General features: G+C 43.5%; 1 protein-coding gene across 1 annotated transcript; it reads left to right on the top strand.

The window, feature by feature from the left end:
* Nucleotides 1-1,081: 1,081 nt before the first annotated feature.
* ACOX2 (acyl-CoA oxidase 2) lies at nt 1,082-18,811 on the top strand. The gene is made up of 15 exons (XM_032194420.1): nt 1,082-1,135; nt 1,893-2,060; nt 2,992-3,154; nt 5,383-5,534; nt 6,006-6,113; nt 7,257-7,376; nt 7,823-7,938; nt 8,348-8,520; nt 9,861-10,023; nt 10,716-10,906; nt 12,186-12,347; nt 13,320-13,425; nt 16,151-16,368; nt 17,315-17,447; nt 18,408-18,811. The coding sequence occupies exons 2-15, from the start codon at nt 1,901-1,903 to the stop codon at nt 18,468-18,470; spliced, it is 2,028 nt and encodes a 675-aa protein (XP_032050311.1). The 5' UTR covers nt 1,082-1,135; nt 1,893-1,900; the 3' UTR covers nt 18,471-18,811.
* The last annotated feature ends 1,282 nt before the right edge of the window (nt 18,812-20,093 follow it).

Below are 20,093 nucleotides of genomic sequence, written 5' to 3'. Positions count from 1 at the left end.
TAATGCTCTACGCCCTAGAACGCGTTCCTGAATAGACATGATGTATCCAGAAGGCACAGATAATAAGAGTATTGAGGGAAGATATATATTTTTTGCACTATGTTTCCTATGTGGTATATAGTTTATATTGTGTTGGTGTTTATACACTTATATACATTTGTGTATATATTACATTTGTGTATCTACTACATTAACTGTCACTGCTCTGTTTAATGCGGACACTTCTGAAGAAACAAACTAAACTGGTTGTATTTTTTGCTCTTTTCCACAAGGAACTGAAAAGGCTCCAAGGATGGAAGCAGACAACAGCCAAATAAACTGATTGAACATAAAAACCACTTAAGTCTGACAGTGACTCGTTCATCAGCGCTGTGTTAACTTACTCATCAACAAGCTGTTTCCATCTGTACCCAACACTGCATTCGTTGCTTAGCCCTAAACTTCATCTCAATTTGCTGAAAGCCTTAGGGCACAAAAATGCAGGATCTGGCTTTGTGTGGAAGCTCTCTTACCGAAAACTTCCCATGTGTTTAATTTCGAACTGGCCAAACACGCCCTCCTGCCTGGCAGGGTACAACTCAATGCCAAGGAGACACGTTGCCCTTGGCTTTAATTTAAAAACTCAGTTTTGGACTGAAAAATAATCCTGATGCTACCAAGCTCACCTTGTTATTTGATAAACGTTTTACAGCAGTTCTAGCAACAACCACAACCCACATCTAACCCCCTGCTAAATCAAGGAAGGTCACTGGGATCGCAGAGGTTACAAAAAGGCCCCAAAGCAAGTGGCAAATTCCCCTCTTCATGCCAGCGTAGCTGGCTTCCCATCCAGAATAAGGGTGCTTCGTGCGATTTTACAGTTTTATTTATTAAAAATGTATATATAGAGAGACACTGGAACACGGGCAAGTGGCCGAGCAGCTCGTGGGGGCCACGCTCTGCTCCCACCGAGCACAGAGGCCCCGTTACTCCCGAGGCCCAGCCCGCCGCAACCCGGCAGCCGCCGCCCCACCGCCAGGGCCCGGCCCCGGCCTCGGCAACACGCCCCGAGGGGGGCGGGCGCTGCCTCCCCCGGCGACGAGGGCCCCGGCCCCGGGAGCGCCGGCAGCCGCGGCCGGGCAGGCCCCGAGAGCAGGTAGGGGGCGGCTGCCGCCATGGCCGGCCGCGGGCAGGGAGCGGGGCGGCAGGCCCGGGAGGCTGAGGGGCAGGGCGCGGAGTGGGAGAGGCGGTGCAAAGCCCGGAGAGATCCAACTTTTTGTGGTATTGCCCCAAAAAAAGCGTGGCAAGGCAGGCAGCTCTCTGCCTAGAGAAGGAACTGCTCCTCCCCATCGCATTTTTATTATTATTAATGCTTCTTGTTGTTAGTAACACTCCTTAGTGTTGTTGCTACTACTAACACCCCCTGCTGCAACAGGCACTGGAAGGTCACAGCTTATCCTGGGGAGGGGACGGGGCAGGGGCTGGGAATGCCGTCACCGTTAACACATATTTGTGCAACGTGCAAGTCCGGACTCCTCTCACAACGTTGGGAAAGGACGAGGTGATGAAAGTGAAGAGTTTGTTAAATAAAAAGCTCATACAACCCGCGTTTTGAGGTCTCGGAGTGCCTCAAGCTCTCTCTTTCCACTCCCGTTGCAACAAGGGCAAGGCAGGGCTTCTTTTTTTAAACCAGCATGGAAGCGTGCCTGTTTGTGTACAAAGTACATCTAATCTTGCTGACTGCGGCGCTCTGCAATAGTTGCAGAAAGTGGCCCTGTGCAAGCCGTGCCCAGGGCCAGCCCACCTGCCTGCACCAACCCCTAGCATGGGCCAATCCACTGGGGCTAAGCCCACTCTTCGCTGCGCAGCTGATTAAAGGTGTGCCAACAACTAACGAGCCCCATCACTTCCAGCCGTCAGGATGGCTCTGCTGGGCACCAGCAAATACGCACAGGGCATCGGCCTCGGCGGCGTGAATCCCGACCTCGCCAGCGAGAGGCAGACGGCCTCCTTCAGCGTGGAGGGGCTGACCACCGTGCTGGATGGCGGAGCTGAGCACACACGGGTGCGGAGGGCAGTCGGTGAGTGAGCCTTTGGGTGGTGGCTGCGGGTAGGTACCAAGGTGCCATGCTCCTGCTCTTTCTGCCACTTTGCATGGTGGATTTTGTACTCCCAGGTGCTCGCTTACTGCCTTCAAAGAGAGTAGGAGCATGGAGTTAAGGTCCCTTGCGTGTGTAAATCAATGCAACTCCTCCACAGCCACTTTGAAGCCTTTCCCCATCCCTGTTCTCATTCCCAAACTCTCTGCCAAGGCAGGTTAAACTGGGATACAGTGACCGAGAGTCATGTAGGTGGGCATCTGCCCCAGCACCGGGGCTAGGGGTGCTTCACAGCGACACACATCATGCTGTGATCGCAGCTGGATGACCCTTCCCAGCAAGAAGCTTGTATCAAAGAATTGGTCAGGTTGGAAGCGACCTTAAAGATCATCCTGTGCCAACCCCCCTGCCATAGGCAGGAATGCCACACACTAGATCAGGTTGCTCAGGGTCTCATCTAACCTGGTCTTGAACATCTCCACCTCCAGGGATAACTAAACCTATGTTATACTGTGATCAGATGAGAAAGGATCAAGGTCAGTAGAATTGCATGCTTCATGTGCGTGAGAACATCATGCACATGGATTCATGATGTTCTCTACTTGAGGCAGAAAGGCACCTCCTGCACGCTGAGCACTGGTGGGCTCTAGGGTGCTGGCAGGGACCCTGCGCCTGCTCTGTGGTGCAGTGAGCACAGCCCTGCTGCTGGCACAGGAAAACAGCAGGGGCAGCTTTGTATTGGGTTGAAGCCAGGCTCAAATATGGAGGTAAAAGAGTCAGATCTAAAGCACAGGAGATATGCCTCTCTGCCGCCCCACCAAACCCCCGGGGACAAGGCTCCATGGCGGGGACTCTGAGGTGCTACCTGCTGCTCTCCAGCCCTCTCAGATAAACTCTTCATGTTTCTTTACAGTTGAAGTGATTGAGCGCGACCCTGTATTTAGCAGAGAAAATCAATATTTCCAAACCCAGAATGAGAGGTATGAAGCAGCAGTCAGAAAGGCCGTTCACCTCCAAAAAAAGATGCATGAGATGGGATGGAGAGAGGATGGACCTGAATTTATATATATCTACAGGTGACTTTTTTTTTTTTTTTTTAATAAATGTACAAGTAACTTTTGGTTAAAAGGTTTGCTTGCCAACAAGAATCAGCTTGATCAAAGGTCAGGACAGGCCAACTGTCAACAGATCAGGTTTTGATACAAACATGCTGCAGGTTTTCACTTCAGCAGCATGCTTGGGTAAAGGGAAAATTGTTATACGCATCAGGGAACTTCTCAAAGAGCAGCACACAGACCCAGCTTGATAGATCACAGCAGTTCACATCACCAACGTGATATATTCACTTCAGCAAGTTTTTACTTGTGCCACAGCTCTCATACTTGTCCTCAGCCATTAAGTGTTACTGTTCCAGTTACGTTACTGACTTCCAGACAAAGTTAACATTACGTTTTCGTTACCTAGAAAACCCATATTGAATTAAAAACAAACAACAAGGTAACACCATTTATTTTGTAGGTAAATGGAATAAAATGCCTCACATTTTTTTCTTAACGTTCTGCATGGAGTTGAGTGCCCCTTTGTAATTGTTTGCCCCACCTTCTCTCCCCCTTTACTAAGCAGAGGCAAGCTTGCTATTGCCCAGTGCATGCTGCCAGTTTGGTGGGGTTGCACAGTCAGTCAGAAGGGGCAAGTTGAAAAGCCTCTTTCAAAAGAGCAATGTCTGCACCTTACAAATCATCAGTGACGCTCAAAGTCACTTTCCAATATTTCATCATATGAAAGATTATAATTCTAAGCTATGCCTCCTACAGTGATAAATGGGAAATTTCCCATCAAGAGCTCTTTTACCTGATAATTACATTCCCAATAAAAAGCACTTCTTTGCTCCTCTCTCAGAATAAAGATATCCCAAATTTTAAAAACCTCAGAAAACTCAACAGTCTGTCCTACCTATGCTTGCTGTCATCAGGCCCCCTGATGCCAAGAGCTTCAGCAGTGCCAGCCTTGTGTGATCGTATTTTGCTGTATTAAGAACACAGGCTGCGTGGAAGGACAGCTCTTTTCTTATGAAATACAAGGCAAGCAATAACTTCTCATTGACAAAAGTCCTGGTGCTGGACAGGCTGAATCACTTACACACATTTAAAAGTCAGCTTTGAAATCACAAATACAGTAGCATTATTTCTGGATGGGCTGCCAGGGGGTTTATTAAATTTATCTCTGTAAATCAAAGCAATTTCCCTTTAACTTCTTTGTCCATAGTATTCCCCACTTTTTCAACGCAACCGATTCTCTCTCAGGTCCAGTATAAAAGAAAGCTCACAGTCATTTGTTAAAAATAAAAGCTACCTGTCTAGAAAAGGACACTTCTGAGAGCACTGCAGTAAAGCCAAGCTAATGAGAACAGCAGAGGCGCTTATTTTTAGGTGTGAGAGCACTTGTACTCGTATCTGTGAGGTTATTTAACCATATTCTGTATTCCTTATTTTCTTAGGGTTTCTTACAAAAAACAAAAAGCTTAAAGAAAATGAGTATCTGATTTGCACCATGGAAATCACTGTGCCCAAGTTGCCATAGACAGCTTCAGCAGTGGTGCTTTTTAGGATGCATGTAGCCCTATCAGCCAGGCAGATGGCAAAGGACCTGACCAGACACTAAAACAGGTGTTACAGGATGGATTTACATTTTTCCACAAGAAAACATGCATCAAGTCAGGCCAAAGCCCCATGAACCCGAGTATTTTGTCTCTGACAGTAACCAACAGCTAACATCTAGGGAAGAGTACAGGCAACAAGCCAACGTACTGAGATGTTTCTCCAGAATGGGAAGTAATTTAGCCTACCACGCTTTAGGGTGGAGGGGGCTTATTTTTTTTTTAATTTATTTTTTTAGCTCTGCCTTAGAATGGGATTTCAATTATCAGGAAAAAAAATCCTGTGAAGCCAAAAAAAGATGAAGGGTTTACAGAACTATCAGAGACACAGGACTGATGGAGCTGGGCTTTGTGTTTTAGGAGCTCAGCATCTGCTACTCAGAACGGCTAATTCCTCCAAGAGCAAGTAAAATAATGAGCTAGTGACATTTAAGCAAAGTATGTTATGAAAGAAGGAACAAAACCAGCTTGAAAGAACACTTTTCCTGCAATGCTGTACTGATGCTGCACGTTGTGTTGAGTATGACAACGCAGAAATCAAAATTCAGCAGGTGGTACTGCCTAGTGACTGCCACCACGTCATTGCCGCATTAATCACATCCCTGGAACTTCATCAGTGTAAAAGCACCACTTGTGCCTTCTCCCCAGGGCGGTTGCAGGAGACGTGGCATTTCTCCTTCACCGTGTCTTCATGAGAAGTATTTCGGTCCTGGGCTCTGACGAACAGGTTGCCAAATGGATTCCTCTTGCCACTAAACACCAGCTCATAGGAAGCTATGCCCAGACTGAACTGGGACACGGTAAGGCTACAGGGAGGTCACAGTGTTTCTGTAGGATGAAAGGCTCTGGCCCAGATTCTCAGGGGAGCTGAGTTCAAGTTGTCTGTGTGTCACTGAAGGGGGGTGGCTGGGGAAAACAAGGACACCTTTGCTTCATCAGCAAGCTGGAGATGCCTCGTTTGGTTTTCACTATTGTGGAAAAAAATAACAAGGGCTAGGGTGAAAGCTTATGGTTAGATGCCAGGCAGTCACACTGGCTAGAGGGGACAGTCACCACCAGCCAGGCAGCTTGCCCAAGTACAATTTGGCTCAAGAAATCTCTGCAGGAGATGCTGTGCTGGGGGGCTGCTGGGGAATTATTTCATGATTCTCACCAGAAGAATAAACCCCAAAAGCGTGATTATACATACACCAGCTTCCAGGGAGCTTCCCCTCTCTCTAATCACCCTTGTGATGCACCAGGAGATTTTTTTTTTTATTATTTTTTTAAAGGAACTTATCTTCAGGGTTTGGAAACAACAGCAGTCTTTGATACCACTACGCAGGAGTTTATACTGAACACACCAAAGATCTCTGCAATGAAGTGGTGGCCTGGGGACAGTAAGTACCACACAATAGTTTGGTTTTCCTCATTTGCTTCCTTCAGTTCCTCAGTCTGTCTTGCTTAAGCTCCACGTTTGAGGGCCCAGGTGCCAGCAGAGGACTTCAATAAGAGATGCAAACATCTAGAGGCAAGTAAGAGACGTAAGGGCTTTATACAAGTTTAAAGGCCAGAAAGAAGCCGCCATTGTCTATTAAAGCCCTTGAAAATGCCTGCTTCTGCAAGAATCAATCTTCTCTTCTCTGTAAATAAAACTCAGACAACCAAAAGCTGTGGGCAGATAATCCCTAAGAACAGGCAGGCTCAGCATGAAAAATTCAAGAGTGAAAATACTGGCTCCCCTTAGGAAGGTATTTCACAGGAAATAAAAACAAATCAGACAATCGTTAATAGCTGCATCAAACACTTACCTGCTGTGTCTGATGACTTGGTCAGCACCAACTGGGCACAACTGAGACAAGCTCCCTGCAGCCCTGGGAGGGCAGGTCTCCCAGACCTCCCAAACGAAGGAGCACGATGTGCACCCTAGGCACCCCTGCACAAGGGAACAGAGCACATCATGGTAACTGGAGGAACACTGAGATACATTTCTCTCCTTTGAAGGAGGACTTGTATAACAGCTTGAGCATTGCCTTTTTATTTTCACCATATAGTTGTTTTTTATTTCCCTTTGTTCCCTAACATTGGGGAAGTACACAGGTGCAGAGCACCACCATCATTTTGTACTTCCCATTCTTCCCTTGCAGCACCACACCTGCAGTGCCCCGGGGTCTGACAGCAACACTCCCCATACAAACCCAGCGTCTCCAGTAACAACTGGAGTTACTCAGAACAGACACAGACAGCACTTCCCATTCCCTCAGTAACGCGTGAACTTTTGTTATTTTTTCCCCATCTGGTGATGCAGACTCGTCATCCAGGCTTCATTATGTGACTTCTGTGAGCCAAGAGCAGCTCAGAATGCAGATTTAGGCATTCTCCAGCTTCCAGCACCTGTGGATCACACCCACTCTGACCCACGCCAGGGGTGGGTGTGACATTGGGCAACACCCAGTGCACAATTAGCATTGACTGCTGTGAACTGTGAAAGTGTTTTTACCATGCCTTGTCTCAAGGCAATGTGGCTGTTTTTCTCCTCACAGTGGGAAGGTCAGCAACCCATACAGTGGTCTTTGCTCAGCTCTACGTGCATGGGAAGTGCTACGGCGTGCATCCCTTCATCGTGCAGATACGCAGCCTTCGGGACCATTCACTGTGCCCAGGTAAACACTGCCACGCACTGTAGCACTTCTGCAGGTGCTCTGCCTGTTTTGTCCATAAATGCTTTCTAAAACACTCGGCTCAGTGAGAGCGAGCAGAGATGGCTATAGTTGCCAAACCACAGCCTTTTTATCTAAAGGAAGATTCATTGCATCCTTAGGCAAATGCAGAGCCCTGTTCTTAACCAGAAGCCTGGGTGGCTTTGACCACTTCTGCATTAACACCTCAGTTCTGACCCCAGCCAGCACCATAGCAGGATTATGGAAACAAGCTACTACAAAGCACTCAAATGCCTGTTGCATCCCTCAGGCAAGATCAACCATGTTGAGGAGGAAGGAAAACTGAACGTGCCCTTCCTTTGGGATCCCTAGCCTGCTGCAAACTTGAGAAAAGAAAAAGAAAAAAAAAGTTCAAGTGGAAATAAACGGGCTGTTTTCTTATGCTGCAGGCATAACTGCAGGAGACATTGGTCCCAAAATGAATTTTGAGCACATTGACAATGGCTACCTCATGCTGCAGAATGTGCGCATCCCCAGAGAGAACATGCTGAACAAGTTTTGTGAGGTATGTACGGCATTCAAATCACAGACTCACCAATCAGACTCTCATCACACAGCCAGAGAGACGACAGCGACCTGCCTAAATTTAGTACAAAAGTCTCCCTTTGAGGTGTATGCAAGTCTCTGAAGTTTTATCAAGGGTAGAAGTTATCTGAATCCTAAGTGAAAATCTGCAACAGGAATTCCACATTCAAAGGTTAGGGGTTGGCGGAAAATATCCAAGGCAAAAGCAGTAAGAATGTGTCTCTTCAAACAGACAGGTTTCCCCCATCACACATGGAAATATTTAGTTCTACTCTCAGTGAAATATTTCAGTGTTCATTTTATTCTACACACAGAACTTACACAACCATCCCTTGTAGGAAGAAGTTGCAGTATCAAAGAAGACATCTCAAATCCTCTCTCTGTTCTAGGTTCAGCCAGATGGCACCTATATAAGACGTGGGTCACAGAAGATTAATTATTTCACTATGACTACAGTACGTGTTTCCCTCCTTTCAGATGAAGTTATTCTACCTCTGATGAAAGCTTGCACCATTGCCATCAGATACTCTGCAGTTCGCCGGCAGTCCAAGTTAAATCCTGGGTAATGCCATGCAAGCCTGCAGCGGTGGGAAGGGGACCTGACAGCATGTTCTACCACACCACTCTGTATTTCTACTTTTCAGCTTTCATTGGCTTATTTCCTGTCCCAGACGGGAAGAATATTACAAACATGCTCTCCTGATATTTACATTAATAAGCTTCAGTCAAAGGACAAAAGAATATGTTTACAGATTTTTCTGAGATAAGTTTCATAGTTTGAATAGCTCAGCAATTCACACAGGCAGCCTATTTTTCTCAACTGGCTTCCCAATAACTCAGCAGAATCCAGACAAAACAGACAAGTTGCTGAATTCCTATTCTATACCACCCTACTAATGGATGCAACATTAAAACAGTATCCAACATCGACAGTTCCAATAACCACATTTTGCAACAGTGAATGTTCTTAGTCTGGTAAAAATCCCTGTAATTTTTAAATAGGTATTTTCGTTTGAGTAGATTTCAAACATTTTCTCTTAAATCTCCTAATGAGAACGTGGTTTGTTTCAAATGCAAACCAAACACAGGAACACAGCATGCTGAATCATTATGACAACCAATTTCATCACTTGAAGTCCTAAATATTCTAAATGCAGCAGAAGCCACAAAGAGCATTAAAAAAAAAAAAGCTCAGAAAGCTTAAAATAATTAACACTCAAGTGCTTTCAAAGAAACTGAGGAGTCTGACCTAGCAGAGAAGAAACTGTTTTTAATCAAACTGTGCATTCAAAAGGAAATTCTACCTGAAAGAAGATTTTTTGCTTTCTACTTGAATCAGCAAGTTGAAACAACTGACAAAAAGATAAGCATAGGTGCAGCTATTAAGACAAGCTTAATTATAACCTCATCACTTCTATTTTAGATTGAACGGAAAATAGTATCAGAGCACAGTTACCTCTGTCTGCCTCGCAGGAGCATCAGCTGAGGCTGACATTCTCCTATCTACACCCAGAACCAGAGGATCCAGTTTGAAAAACCAAAAGCTTTTCAGGGTGCAGTGCCACCACCTCGGCTATGCCACCTGCCAACTTGCTGCCCTTCCTCCTTTTCCTCTCCTGCAGTGTCTGTTCCCCCTCTCTGTACTGACTGATCACGCAGAGCCTTTTCCAGTCTGGCAGTCTGGTTCACCAACACAGAAGAAAAATCACTCTTTTCCTAGTTGGGCTTGTTTGTCTAACGGCTTAGCAAGCTGGCAGCACAGGGACGGGGAGAGCAGGGAGACTAAGCAGATGGCTAAATCCCTCTCACGTACTGCTTCTTGGTAATGAAAGACATTCAGGTGAACTAACAGTGGCTGTGCATGTTCATGCTTTCCATACTTCATCACCTGTCTTCCAACAGGGAAGAAGAAGCAAAAATCCTTGACTACCAGACCCAGCAAGAGAAATTGCTGCCTCAGTTGGCAGCAGCCTATGCCTTCCATTTCGTCAACAACTATCTGCACAAGCTGTTTGACACGGGCTACAAAGAGATCCAGGAGAGGAACTTCAACTCACTGCCAGAGGTGAGCTGCTGCAAGATCGGCTCCGACAGCTGTTTTGCACTTAACATTGCCCTTCTCATCCCTAAGTCTCAAAGTACTTTAGCAAACTGGACAAGCATTCCTCTCACCACTAGATAACGGGAAGGCTGAAGCGGTAAAGGATGAAATGCCTTATCCTAGGCCCCCAGCCAGTCAGCAACAGCATTTGTTTTACCGCCCCAAATTGTTGGCTTTGGGAACTAGTGCAGAGTGCAGTGTCCTTGAAAAGCATGTTTGTTTGATAAAAACATCGTTCCCGGTAGCTGGTGGTGCAAAGCATTATTTCACAACTTCATCTAAAATGCACAGGCAAAACCAAAAACGTGACTTTGCAGATACAACATACGATTTTGCAACTGGAAGCCTAAATTGAACACATGCTTCTAACAAGAGCAGCCAAAGCCACTGCTGGTTGAGAGAAACCCAAAAATGCGTAAGCCAACCGCACCATGCCCAGCACGGGCATGTGTGGCATCCCTGTCAGAAACCAAGAGTCATGCTTGGGGACTGGGTGTTGCACTGGCATGCAAAGGAGCTCATGCCCAGAAATTGTACAAAATCAAAAAAGAAAACTTTACCCCTTGTGAACATATTCAGAGGATTGCTTTAGAACACTTCCACCATTAATAATCTGCTTTTTTTTACTTTTTTTTTTTTTTTTTTTTTTTTAACAGCTTCATGCATCTTCTTCAGGCTTTAAAGCTATGCTTAGTCAGTACTGCACTGCCGGAGTGGAGATCTGCCTCAGGGCATGCGGAGGACATGGTTACTCTCTGCTGAGTGGACTCCCTTCCTTGTACACTAAAATACTTGCCTCTTGTATCTATGAAGGGGAGAACACAATTTTGCTCCTGCAAACTGCCAGGTAACAATTCAAATTTGTTCAGATGAAAACCTGCCCCTTAATTTATTCAGCTTCTACCACTTCTTCTCAAAAACCAGTAAAACCAGCTACTCCTTTCTCATAGCATCCTCTAAAAATACAACTCAGGCCATAACTATTCATGTTTTCTGTCTAGTAGGCATGGAGGTGTGTGGGAATTGGATTCTCTCTTCTATTTTTGGTTTGGGGACATATGCAGGTGCTGTTCTGCATAACCTCATTTTCCTCTTAGTCTAGTAGCGCAGCAAAAGCATTGCTATACAAGCTTTGTAGTTTCATTTTTTTTAAGCAACAGATAGAACATGATATTGGTAAAGTGAGTTTGATGCAGAGAAGGCAAAGTTGTTGGATACTGATTCTAGATGAGTCATGCTTCTGAGAACACCAGACTGATGATTATCCAGAGCAGATGAAACAGAAGAGAAAGAAACCACATCTGCTTGAACTTTTAATAATGTGCTTTTTTACTAGAAGGAGAAAGCCGGTACACTTCTCACAGACAAAGCTGCTACCACATAGCTCTGTGCTTCCATGCATACACTTCAGCACTCATTACTGCTTTTTCTCACAGGATCAATAGCAAGGTCAGGTGAGAAATGCTGTAACCTTCCGTGGCCAGACATAGTCACTCCAGGTCATAGCTGAGGTGCCAAAAAATAGGGGAGTGGGGAATGCTCCTTGGACACATGTTTAGCACTAGGAAAGGACCTCATGTCTGTTACTATGTGACTGAGTGTTCAAGCCACCATTACGACTCCCAGTACTGAGTCTCAGATTGCAAAGATGACAATATATCTAATCGTAGAATGGTTTGGGTTAGAAGGGACTTCAACCATCATCTCATCCCAACCCCCCTGCCATGGGCACCTCCCACTTAATCAGGTTGCTCAAAGCTGGCCTTGGACACTTCCAGGGAAGGAGTATACTCATGCTGCTGAGGCTGCTAATAGCCACAGGAAGTTCCTTCCTTAAATAAATAAATAAATAAAAGCATTACTATAGATTTGTTGTAGCATTAAATATAGCGAACAGGCTACCCCTGAGACCCATCACAGATCAGTTGACTACAAGTACCATGCAAAACTAAAGGCCATCACTGGTTCAATCCCTTTGTTCAGTCCCTTTTGGACCACTGATGGAAGAGGTCACACTTCTCTGTTTCTCACCCAGTCCAGGGAAGCCCCATTCTACTTTTTGCATGTCCATTTGGTGTATGGAGATCACGACAGTGGACTGTTCTGATTTTTTATGTTCTTCCCAGGTTCCTGGTTAAGTGCTTCGCAGCAGCTAGTGCTGGCCAGCCTGTTCCACAATCTGTCACTTATCTGGCTGCAGTGAAACCTGGGAAGTGTCCAGCCAAGAACAAGTTGGATTTTCTCAATCCAGACATTTATGTGGAGGCCTACCAACACACAGCAATCAGGTCAGTACAGAGGACGGGAGAGAAGGTTTCTCTGTTTGACAGCAGAAATGTGTTAAGAGCTCAGCTTCTTCATTGATTTAAAGGGAGGTAGAATAAAGAATTCCACAAGAATTGGCACCATCTGCTCATGAAAAAGAAGAGGAAGCCTTAACCCCTCAGACAGGTTTAACAGCCATGTCAAATGTTTAATATGAAACTTTCATGTTCAGAACATCAAAAGTGTCTTAGCCATGTGCTACATAAAAACTATATTAGAGAGTTGATTCTGTACAAAGCTGATGACACCACTCAAGTAAATCCCAGACCACATCACTGAGTTGTCATCCAGTAACACCTTTAGGCAATTGGACCTTGTGCAGTCCTATACAGCAAGTTAAAATGTCACGTACCTGAAAAAATGGCATTTGTGTTCAATTAATACCACAGCAAACACAAAGCCTATCATTCATTCTGTAGCCTTTCAACTACTCGTTCAACTCTTCAGTTCAGAGTGGTATCGCACATGGTCTCATTAGTATTATGGGTCATACAGGTGTCATCTTTGAAAGTCAAGTAAACAGATAAGCGATCCCACTGTCATTCAAACTGGTATAAAAACACAGCCATCCTCTGAAAGCTTTGCTGTAAATGGGAGCAGGATTTGGATCCCCATTTAGAAAAGCAGAGACAACATAATCTAATATTGTCATTGCTTTATTTTGTTTTGCAAGCTGTCCTTAAACACAACCTAAGAAAAAATCAGAAGAACCCCAGTAAGCAATAATGAAAGTTAAAAGCAGAAATCCTTTAGTACCTGGGTGGTCTGGGTGGTCTATTTTGCATAATCAAACTTCTCTCAATTCAAATGTTGAAATGCCATTTTGACATTTGATCATGCACAAGTCTGAATATGAAATGAGCACATGGGCTGCTATATTTATATACAAGTATTATGCTGTTGTTTTTGTTTTGTTTTGTTTTTTAATTTTCCAGACTCTCAAGCAGCACAGCAGCTAAGCTCCAGGACTTGATTCAATCAGGAGTCAAAAAGCATGAAGCTTGGAACCAGTGCACAGTACAGCTGGTACAGGCTGCAAAGGTTAGCAAAATCTACGTGCTTAGTTGACATTCATCATTATGATACAATATGAAATAGAAACAGCACAATTAGCCTAAAAGTCTCAATTTTTTTTATTTTCTGTTAGCATATAAGGGACACCACAAAGACCATGCCACCCTTGTGGTCTGCACAGCAGAATATCATAGTAGGAAACAAATTCCTACTATGAGCAAAAATTTGCATAGGCCAGGTGGAAAAAGACTAGCGGGGATAGAAGCAAAAGGGAGACAAAACACACAGTTCTGCTGCCACCAGTAGCAGAATCAGACCTCCCATGGCCTGTAATGAGAGCACACCACCTCCAATTTATGTTCAGCTTTTAATAAGAATTCATTGTTAATGGCTTTCAGATGAAAGCCTCCCCAAAGCCACCCTACTGAAAGATGGTAGAGTTACCACAAGGGTGAAACGTGTGTTATTTCTTACATCTGCTGCTCTTACAAGGAAAGATAAATGCAGGGGGAAAAAATGAAAAGTTGTGATAATGCAGTGTTAATTACTGATGAAAGAAATTAAATCAGCAAAGACAAATTAGAGGCCTAAAAACAACTCCCAGTTCACATGGGTTGGATAGGCAATCTGCACTCCTTCAGCTGAAATAGAATCAGCATTAGTTCCCCCAAGCAAGTGGTTAGTATAGAACTAAGCAGAAAAGAAAGCAAGAGGGTAAAAGGGACCTAAATATAAATGAAAGCCAAAATCACTGATACTTCAGTATCTCCAGGAAGCAAAATTCTTTTTTAATGTGGTTACGTGCAATTTGTCTACAATTATGGTGAAGGTCTTCCTTCCTTCCTTCACTAAGGAAAGGAATATTGTGAAACAGATCTGTGGCTTACTTTAGCTTCATTCAATTTTTAATGAAAAACATCTTGCTGTAATCTGTGGTTCAGCCAGGACCAACCCAAATTGAAATGGACTCAGCAAGAAGCCCCTTGCAAGGAAACAGGAACCCTACGCATACTTAAACATAGCAGTATCATCTAGATGCTCGCATAGTAGGAAATAGCCCAAGGAAACAGCCACTTTGTATTCAGTCCCTGATGAGCCAAACTCTTTCTTAGTGAAGGTGAAATTATTCCAAAACTATTAGAAGCATTGATCCTCTCATACTACTAAGTGCAGTTACTTAATCTTGCAAAACAAGAACTCACTAAGTGATTTTGCATGACTGGCTCTCCGCAGTAGCGTTATCTGTGGTTACCTGTCTGCTGTGTGTCACCCCAAAAGAGCAGAATAACTGTGTAATTGCCTCAACAATAAGAGGAGAGCTCCTTTAATCAAAGCAACATTTTTAAAATTACTTTCCCAATAATGTTTAAATGTAAATACATTTTAGTGGAATGAAACTGAAACAAAACATTCCTATTCAGAGATTACCTCTAGGAAAGACTTTCTGTCCAGTGCTCCCTGTGCACAAACATTAACGAGACATTTCCTCTTCTACTTGCTCAAATTGGTGGCCAGAGTCTCTGGAATGAAGGGAAAGAGAGACCACATTTCCGAAGGGGAATCTGGCTCTCTGATGGAGAAGGAGGAGAACCTAGGCACAAGGCTAGACAGAAGGAAACAGTTTCCAAAGAGCTTAACATACCCAGAGGCCTAGCTGTTATATTTTAAGTGATAACTGTGCTGCTAGGCTCCTCAGAAAACAGGATCCAGGCCCCCAGGGCTTCTTAGATATATTCAGGGAGAGTAAGAGTTGCCCGAAAACCTTATCTTCCCCATAGCTTTAAAACCTCAACAGCCTGCTGTATTCTTGGGGCGCTTCTGTATTTACTACTTATTCCACACCTTCTCTGGAGCCTCACCCACACTACTGCCATATGAACAACTGCCTGCCAGCTCTCAGCCGGGTGGCTCAGACACCAGTTAGAGCTTTGCTACAGGCTCCACACAGTTTAATTGCTTGAGTAGACACCCAGTTTCTCAGGCAGGTTCTGCAGTCCACACTGACCTCCACACTGCTTGACCATGCTGTTAGGAGGAGCTGCAACACAGGTGTGCCTTGCATACACCCACAGCTGGGAGGAGAGCTGTACAACAGAGGAGTGAAACCACGCAGATACCAACATCACTAACCACCCAGAGGAATGTCAACATAACAAGAATCACCCCCTCAAACAGGTGGAGTCATCCTGTTTCACTTACTCTGGAGCTCAGCTGTGCTGAGCTGGTATTTCCGCAAGTTAGCAGACGCTCCACTGGTGTCTCACCCTGACATTATTAGTTTAATTGAAACAACAAAAGCAAGAGGTAAGTTTGGACGTTCTTCCAACAGAAAGGGATGTTTTCCGAGCTGAAGCTGTATAGCCACTGAACCCAATGGGAGTTTTTTCTCCTGCTGCATATAACCAACATTCACTTGCTAGAAATTAACACAAGCACATTCCAATGAGTTTCCATCATACAAACTCTTTGGAGTATTCATCACAAATATGTGAGGTACCACCAAGATTGCTGAAGCAGTTTTCTTGAGTTTACAAATACAGTGCTGACTGTTTACACCCCCCATTTCTCTCCTCTACTGTAGCAGTAAGGCATGAATGCAAAAGGCCTAGTCAATCAGCAGACAAAGAATACAGACTGGTAAAGTGCCAGGGAAATGAAAAGGTTTTATATTCTTTGCAAGAATGTTTGAGTCACTTGGCCTACTTAGAAGTGTTTAGAGGTGCATTCACTGTTGATTGTATTTGTTTTCCAGGCTCACTGCCACTACATCACTGTGAAAAACTTTGTAGAGACTGTGGAAAAACTTGAGAACAAGGCTGGCATCCAGAAGATTATGAAACATCTCTGTGATCTGTTTGCATTACACGGTATCTTCTCAAACGCAGGACTCTTTCTGCATGATGGATACATATCTGGAGCTCAAATGGACATGATCACAGCATCATACCTGGACCTCCTGGGTGTCATTCGGTGAGCCACTCTAGCCCACGAGGAGTTGCACAGCCATTCAGTTTGTCCCTGCAATAAATACAAAATGGTACTGCTGCACCTATGGCAACATTTCCAGAATAAATTCACCTCACCCAGTTTTTATTTTCATTGCCTGGCAGCATTAGAAATTCACTGAAACATCTACACAGAGCTCATTTTCACAGCAAAACAAATCTAAGGGTCTAGCTTCCCTGCAATCACTAAATTAAAGTCCTGTAAAATGAAATTGTGAGTTATAAATCAAGAAATCCTGAATATACCATTTGCAGCACAGCGAAAGCAAGAAAATATGTAGTCAAAACAGCACTGGCAGGAAGCAGCTACAGGAACCGATCACACAGTGCAAAATCTGCTTAAGCTGCAGCTAATACAGCCTGTTGCCATTGGTGACTTGTAACTGGTACCCAAACAATTCTGACTACATCCAGATCAGATGCATCCGCTTGACACTATTTATTACTAGGTGACTTCCGAAGTATGCTAAGGTTTTATTTACCACAATGCTCACATAGGCTTTTTCACAAAGGGCTGACCTTTCACTGCTCAGTGTTGTTAAGAGCAGATTAACATCTGGTGCAGAGAAGTGAGTTGCTACTGTGTGTAAGGTCCTACTTAAGTCACCTGGAGAAAAACAAGAATACACCATAACCAAGAGCTGAACAGAACTGAGCCAAACAGCAAGTGTTTTCAGAATTAATGACAGAATTGAAGTGGCAATAAGCTTAAGATTTAACTCAGGGCTTTAATAGAACATGCCTCTGAGGAATTAAAACAAGCAGCATTTTCCCTATAGTCTAGGCAAAAGGAAAACCACCACAATCATTTTAGACCAAGGAACGTGGACAACTGACTTTCAAGTTTATTTTTCTCCCTTACAAAGCAATACCTACTTGACTAATACAACTGCCTTTCCTCTACTCCTTAGGAAGGATGCTGTTCCACTAGTGGATGCTTTTGACTTCACAGACAAGAGCTTGAATTCTGCACTCGGCAGTTATGATGGAAACGTTTACCAACGGCTTTACGAGTGGGCTCAGCAGTCACCAACCAACCAGCAGGTACAGCTGCTGGATTACAGCCTAGCAAATTCTCTATTAGCCAGAGCAGAAATTGTTTGCTTTTCTTTTAATCAAAGATATACAGATAAAAGTGAAATGGCATAAGACTTCTTAATCCTAAGTATCTCGCTCTGAACAGTGAACTGTGATATTCCAATTATGCCACCTACGGTCTTAGCTCAGACATGCAACAGCTCGTGGGCTAGAGGGGCAACTACAATCTGGTGATGAATTACAGCACACAAAGTACTAGAACTTGTACAAAGGAGCTGGACTGTCATGCTACCGGTGTGGTTTTTGTTTTTAAGGTTATGACACTGACGTAATGTTGTACTACATAAGCTAAAACTACAGTCTGTTTACGTAGTTAATATTATGGCACAACTCTATCTAACTGCAGGGTATTTTCCGTTCACTGGTACTTTTACAGGTGCAATACTTACTTTTTTTAATAATGTGTTTAACCAAAAAGACTATAAATGTTAAGCAAGGCAATTTTACCCTTCATCTTTAGCATTTTACTTTCACTTCTTCCTTCATCCATATTGTGGAGAAATGTAAAATCCTGCATGATGCAAATGGCTATTGCTATTTGAAAACTCATTTTGCCTTAAGTGAAACGTTTACTGTGGTAATCAGCAATCCCTTTGAAAGTCTACAGCTGAACAGAAAACTTGCCTATAGCAAACATTCAAGTTCAAGCACATTTTTTGAAGTTAAATAGTATGCTGTCCCATTTGGTATGAGAAGTACTGTGTACTGGTTATGAAGGACAGAGCACTTGATGGGGAAAGATCCTGCACATAACTGAAGTAGCTTTTTTATATACATATATATATATATATATACGTATAGTAAAATTTCTGCATTTCAGAGATCAGTCTTAAGAAGCAGGAAGAGGTTATAATTTTTTTTTCCTTTATTGCTATTAATCCACTGCTGCATTCTCTTTCCAAACAGATAAGCCCAGCCTATGAAAAGTATTTGCGGCCACTTCTTCACAACAAGCTATCGAAATTATGAAGACCGTGATCCAAATGAAGGGCACGCCATTCTTCCCACTCTTTGTGCGGCAGTTCATTTCTGAAGCATCAATATTAGCTAATCAGAGATAAATCATCAGTTGCTTATTTGCAATTGCTACAAGTATGAAACATGATTCTTAGCCAGCCATTTGCATTTAATCAGACAGAAGCCAAACAACTGTGAGTGGTACCCACTTTTATGAAGCAGTCTAGTCAGAAATAGCATTGTTTTTGCTGTTTTCTAACGGAAACATTCAGATAGCATCAGAAACTGAACCATTTGTCTTATTCTTTTTTTAAATCTACTACATGCAGATTAAGGCAAAAAAAAAAAAGACAATGAGCTCAGCCTCTGTTTGTTTTAACTGTATAGTATCTTCAGAAAAAAAAAATACCAGCAACCTTTAGTGAAAAACCTAAGGAATGTAAAATTATGGTCCTTGGTTTCTAGGAACTCTTTTATATCAGGAAGCACGCTAGAAAATGCACTTGTTTCAACAATGAAAAAAGCTCTGAACTTGCTCAGCAGTTAAGTATTTCTTGCTAATGAAGATCCAGACAAAGCCAATATCAACTACCTGCAGAATTTACTTTCCCATTAATAGAGTTGCTCATACTGTCTTTTGATAAATCTTGGACTCCAATAAAGTGTATTATTTGGAATACCACTTCTCTAGTTATGAGATTTCATAATTATGAAAAGCCAGGTTGTTCCGGGCCCATCATTAACTTGCTAGTAAATGAAGTTTTGCAAAGAACACCTTGTGATTATAGTTCAGCGACAGCTAGCACAGATATTTTTTAGCGTATGTTGCAGGCAAGAAACAACTATTTTTCCTGAGCTTCATCAGCTCAGCTTTTCTTTTCCACCTCTGGAAGAAAGAAGCTCTTACTATCACTTACTACAAAAGTCAAAATCCCTACAATGTATGAAGAGGGGAGACAAAATATGACAGAGGAATACACGCTGAGACAAGCCTGATTGAGAGCTGGGATGCAAGGCTCCAGGCTTCACGAGCCAGCAACAGCCACAAAACTCCAGACCCCCATTTTAGATCCCCAAAGAGCTATGGTCCACACAGCCCAGAAATGAAAGCAGTTGTGGTAATAAACAATTGTGACAAGAACGTCACAGGAGAATGTGATCCATTCAGTCAAAACAAACATCAACTCTACTCCCAATGGCATTTGTTAGAGCGTAACCAGAAATTCTACAAATAATGGTGACAAAGTGCCCAAGAGAAGCATAAATGGCTATGTGAAATTAGGAAAGAACACAGAAACAGAGTGCCTTGAATCAAACAGCATCAGAAACAGTACTTCAGTTAAAATAACAGAATCATATATATATGATATCCACAGCTATTAGATAAATCACTGGAACTGGATAACACTGGCTAGTAGCTGCAAGTATTTAGTGCAAGCATTCCCTCTGTCCCCATCCCTGTGGTCCGTACAAATACTTGCCATCTTTATGTTGGTCAAAGTGCATAGTTTTCCAAACATAAGATTTTTTTTCTGTAATGAGGACAGCTGGATCAACTGATCAAGATAAAAAAGAAGAAAGTATATCAGTCATGCAGGAGAATGGAGCCCTACCAGAGCATCTGTGCTACTCTGA

The sequence above is a fragment of the Aythya fuligula genome, chromosome 10 (assembly GCF_009819795.1).
Source record: "Aythya fuligula isolate bAytFul2 chromosome 10, bAytFul2.pri, whole genome shotgun sequence".
NCBI classification, from domain to species: Eukaryota; Metazoa; Chordata; class Aves; order Anseriformes; family Anatidae; genus Aythya; species Aythya fuligula.
This window is presented reverse-complemented; position numbering and strand designations above follow the sequence as displayed.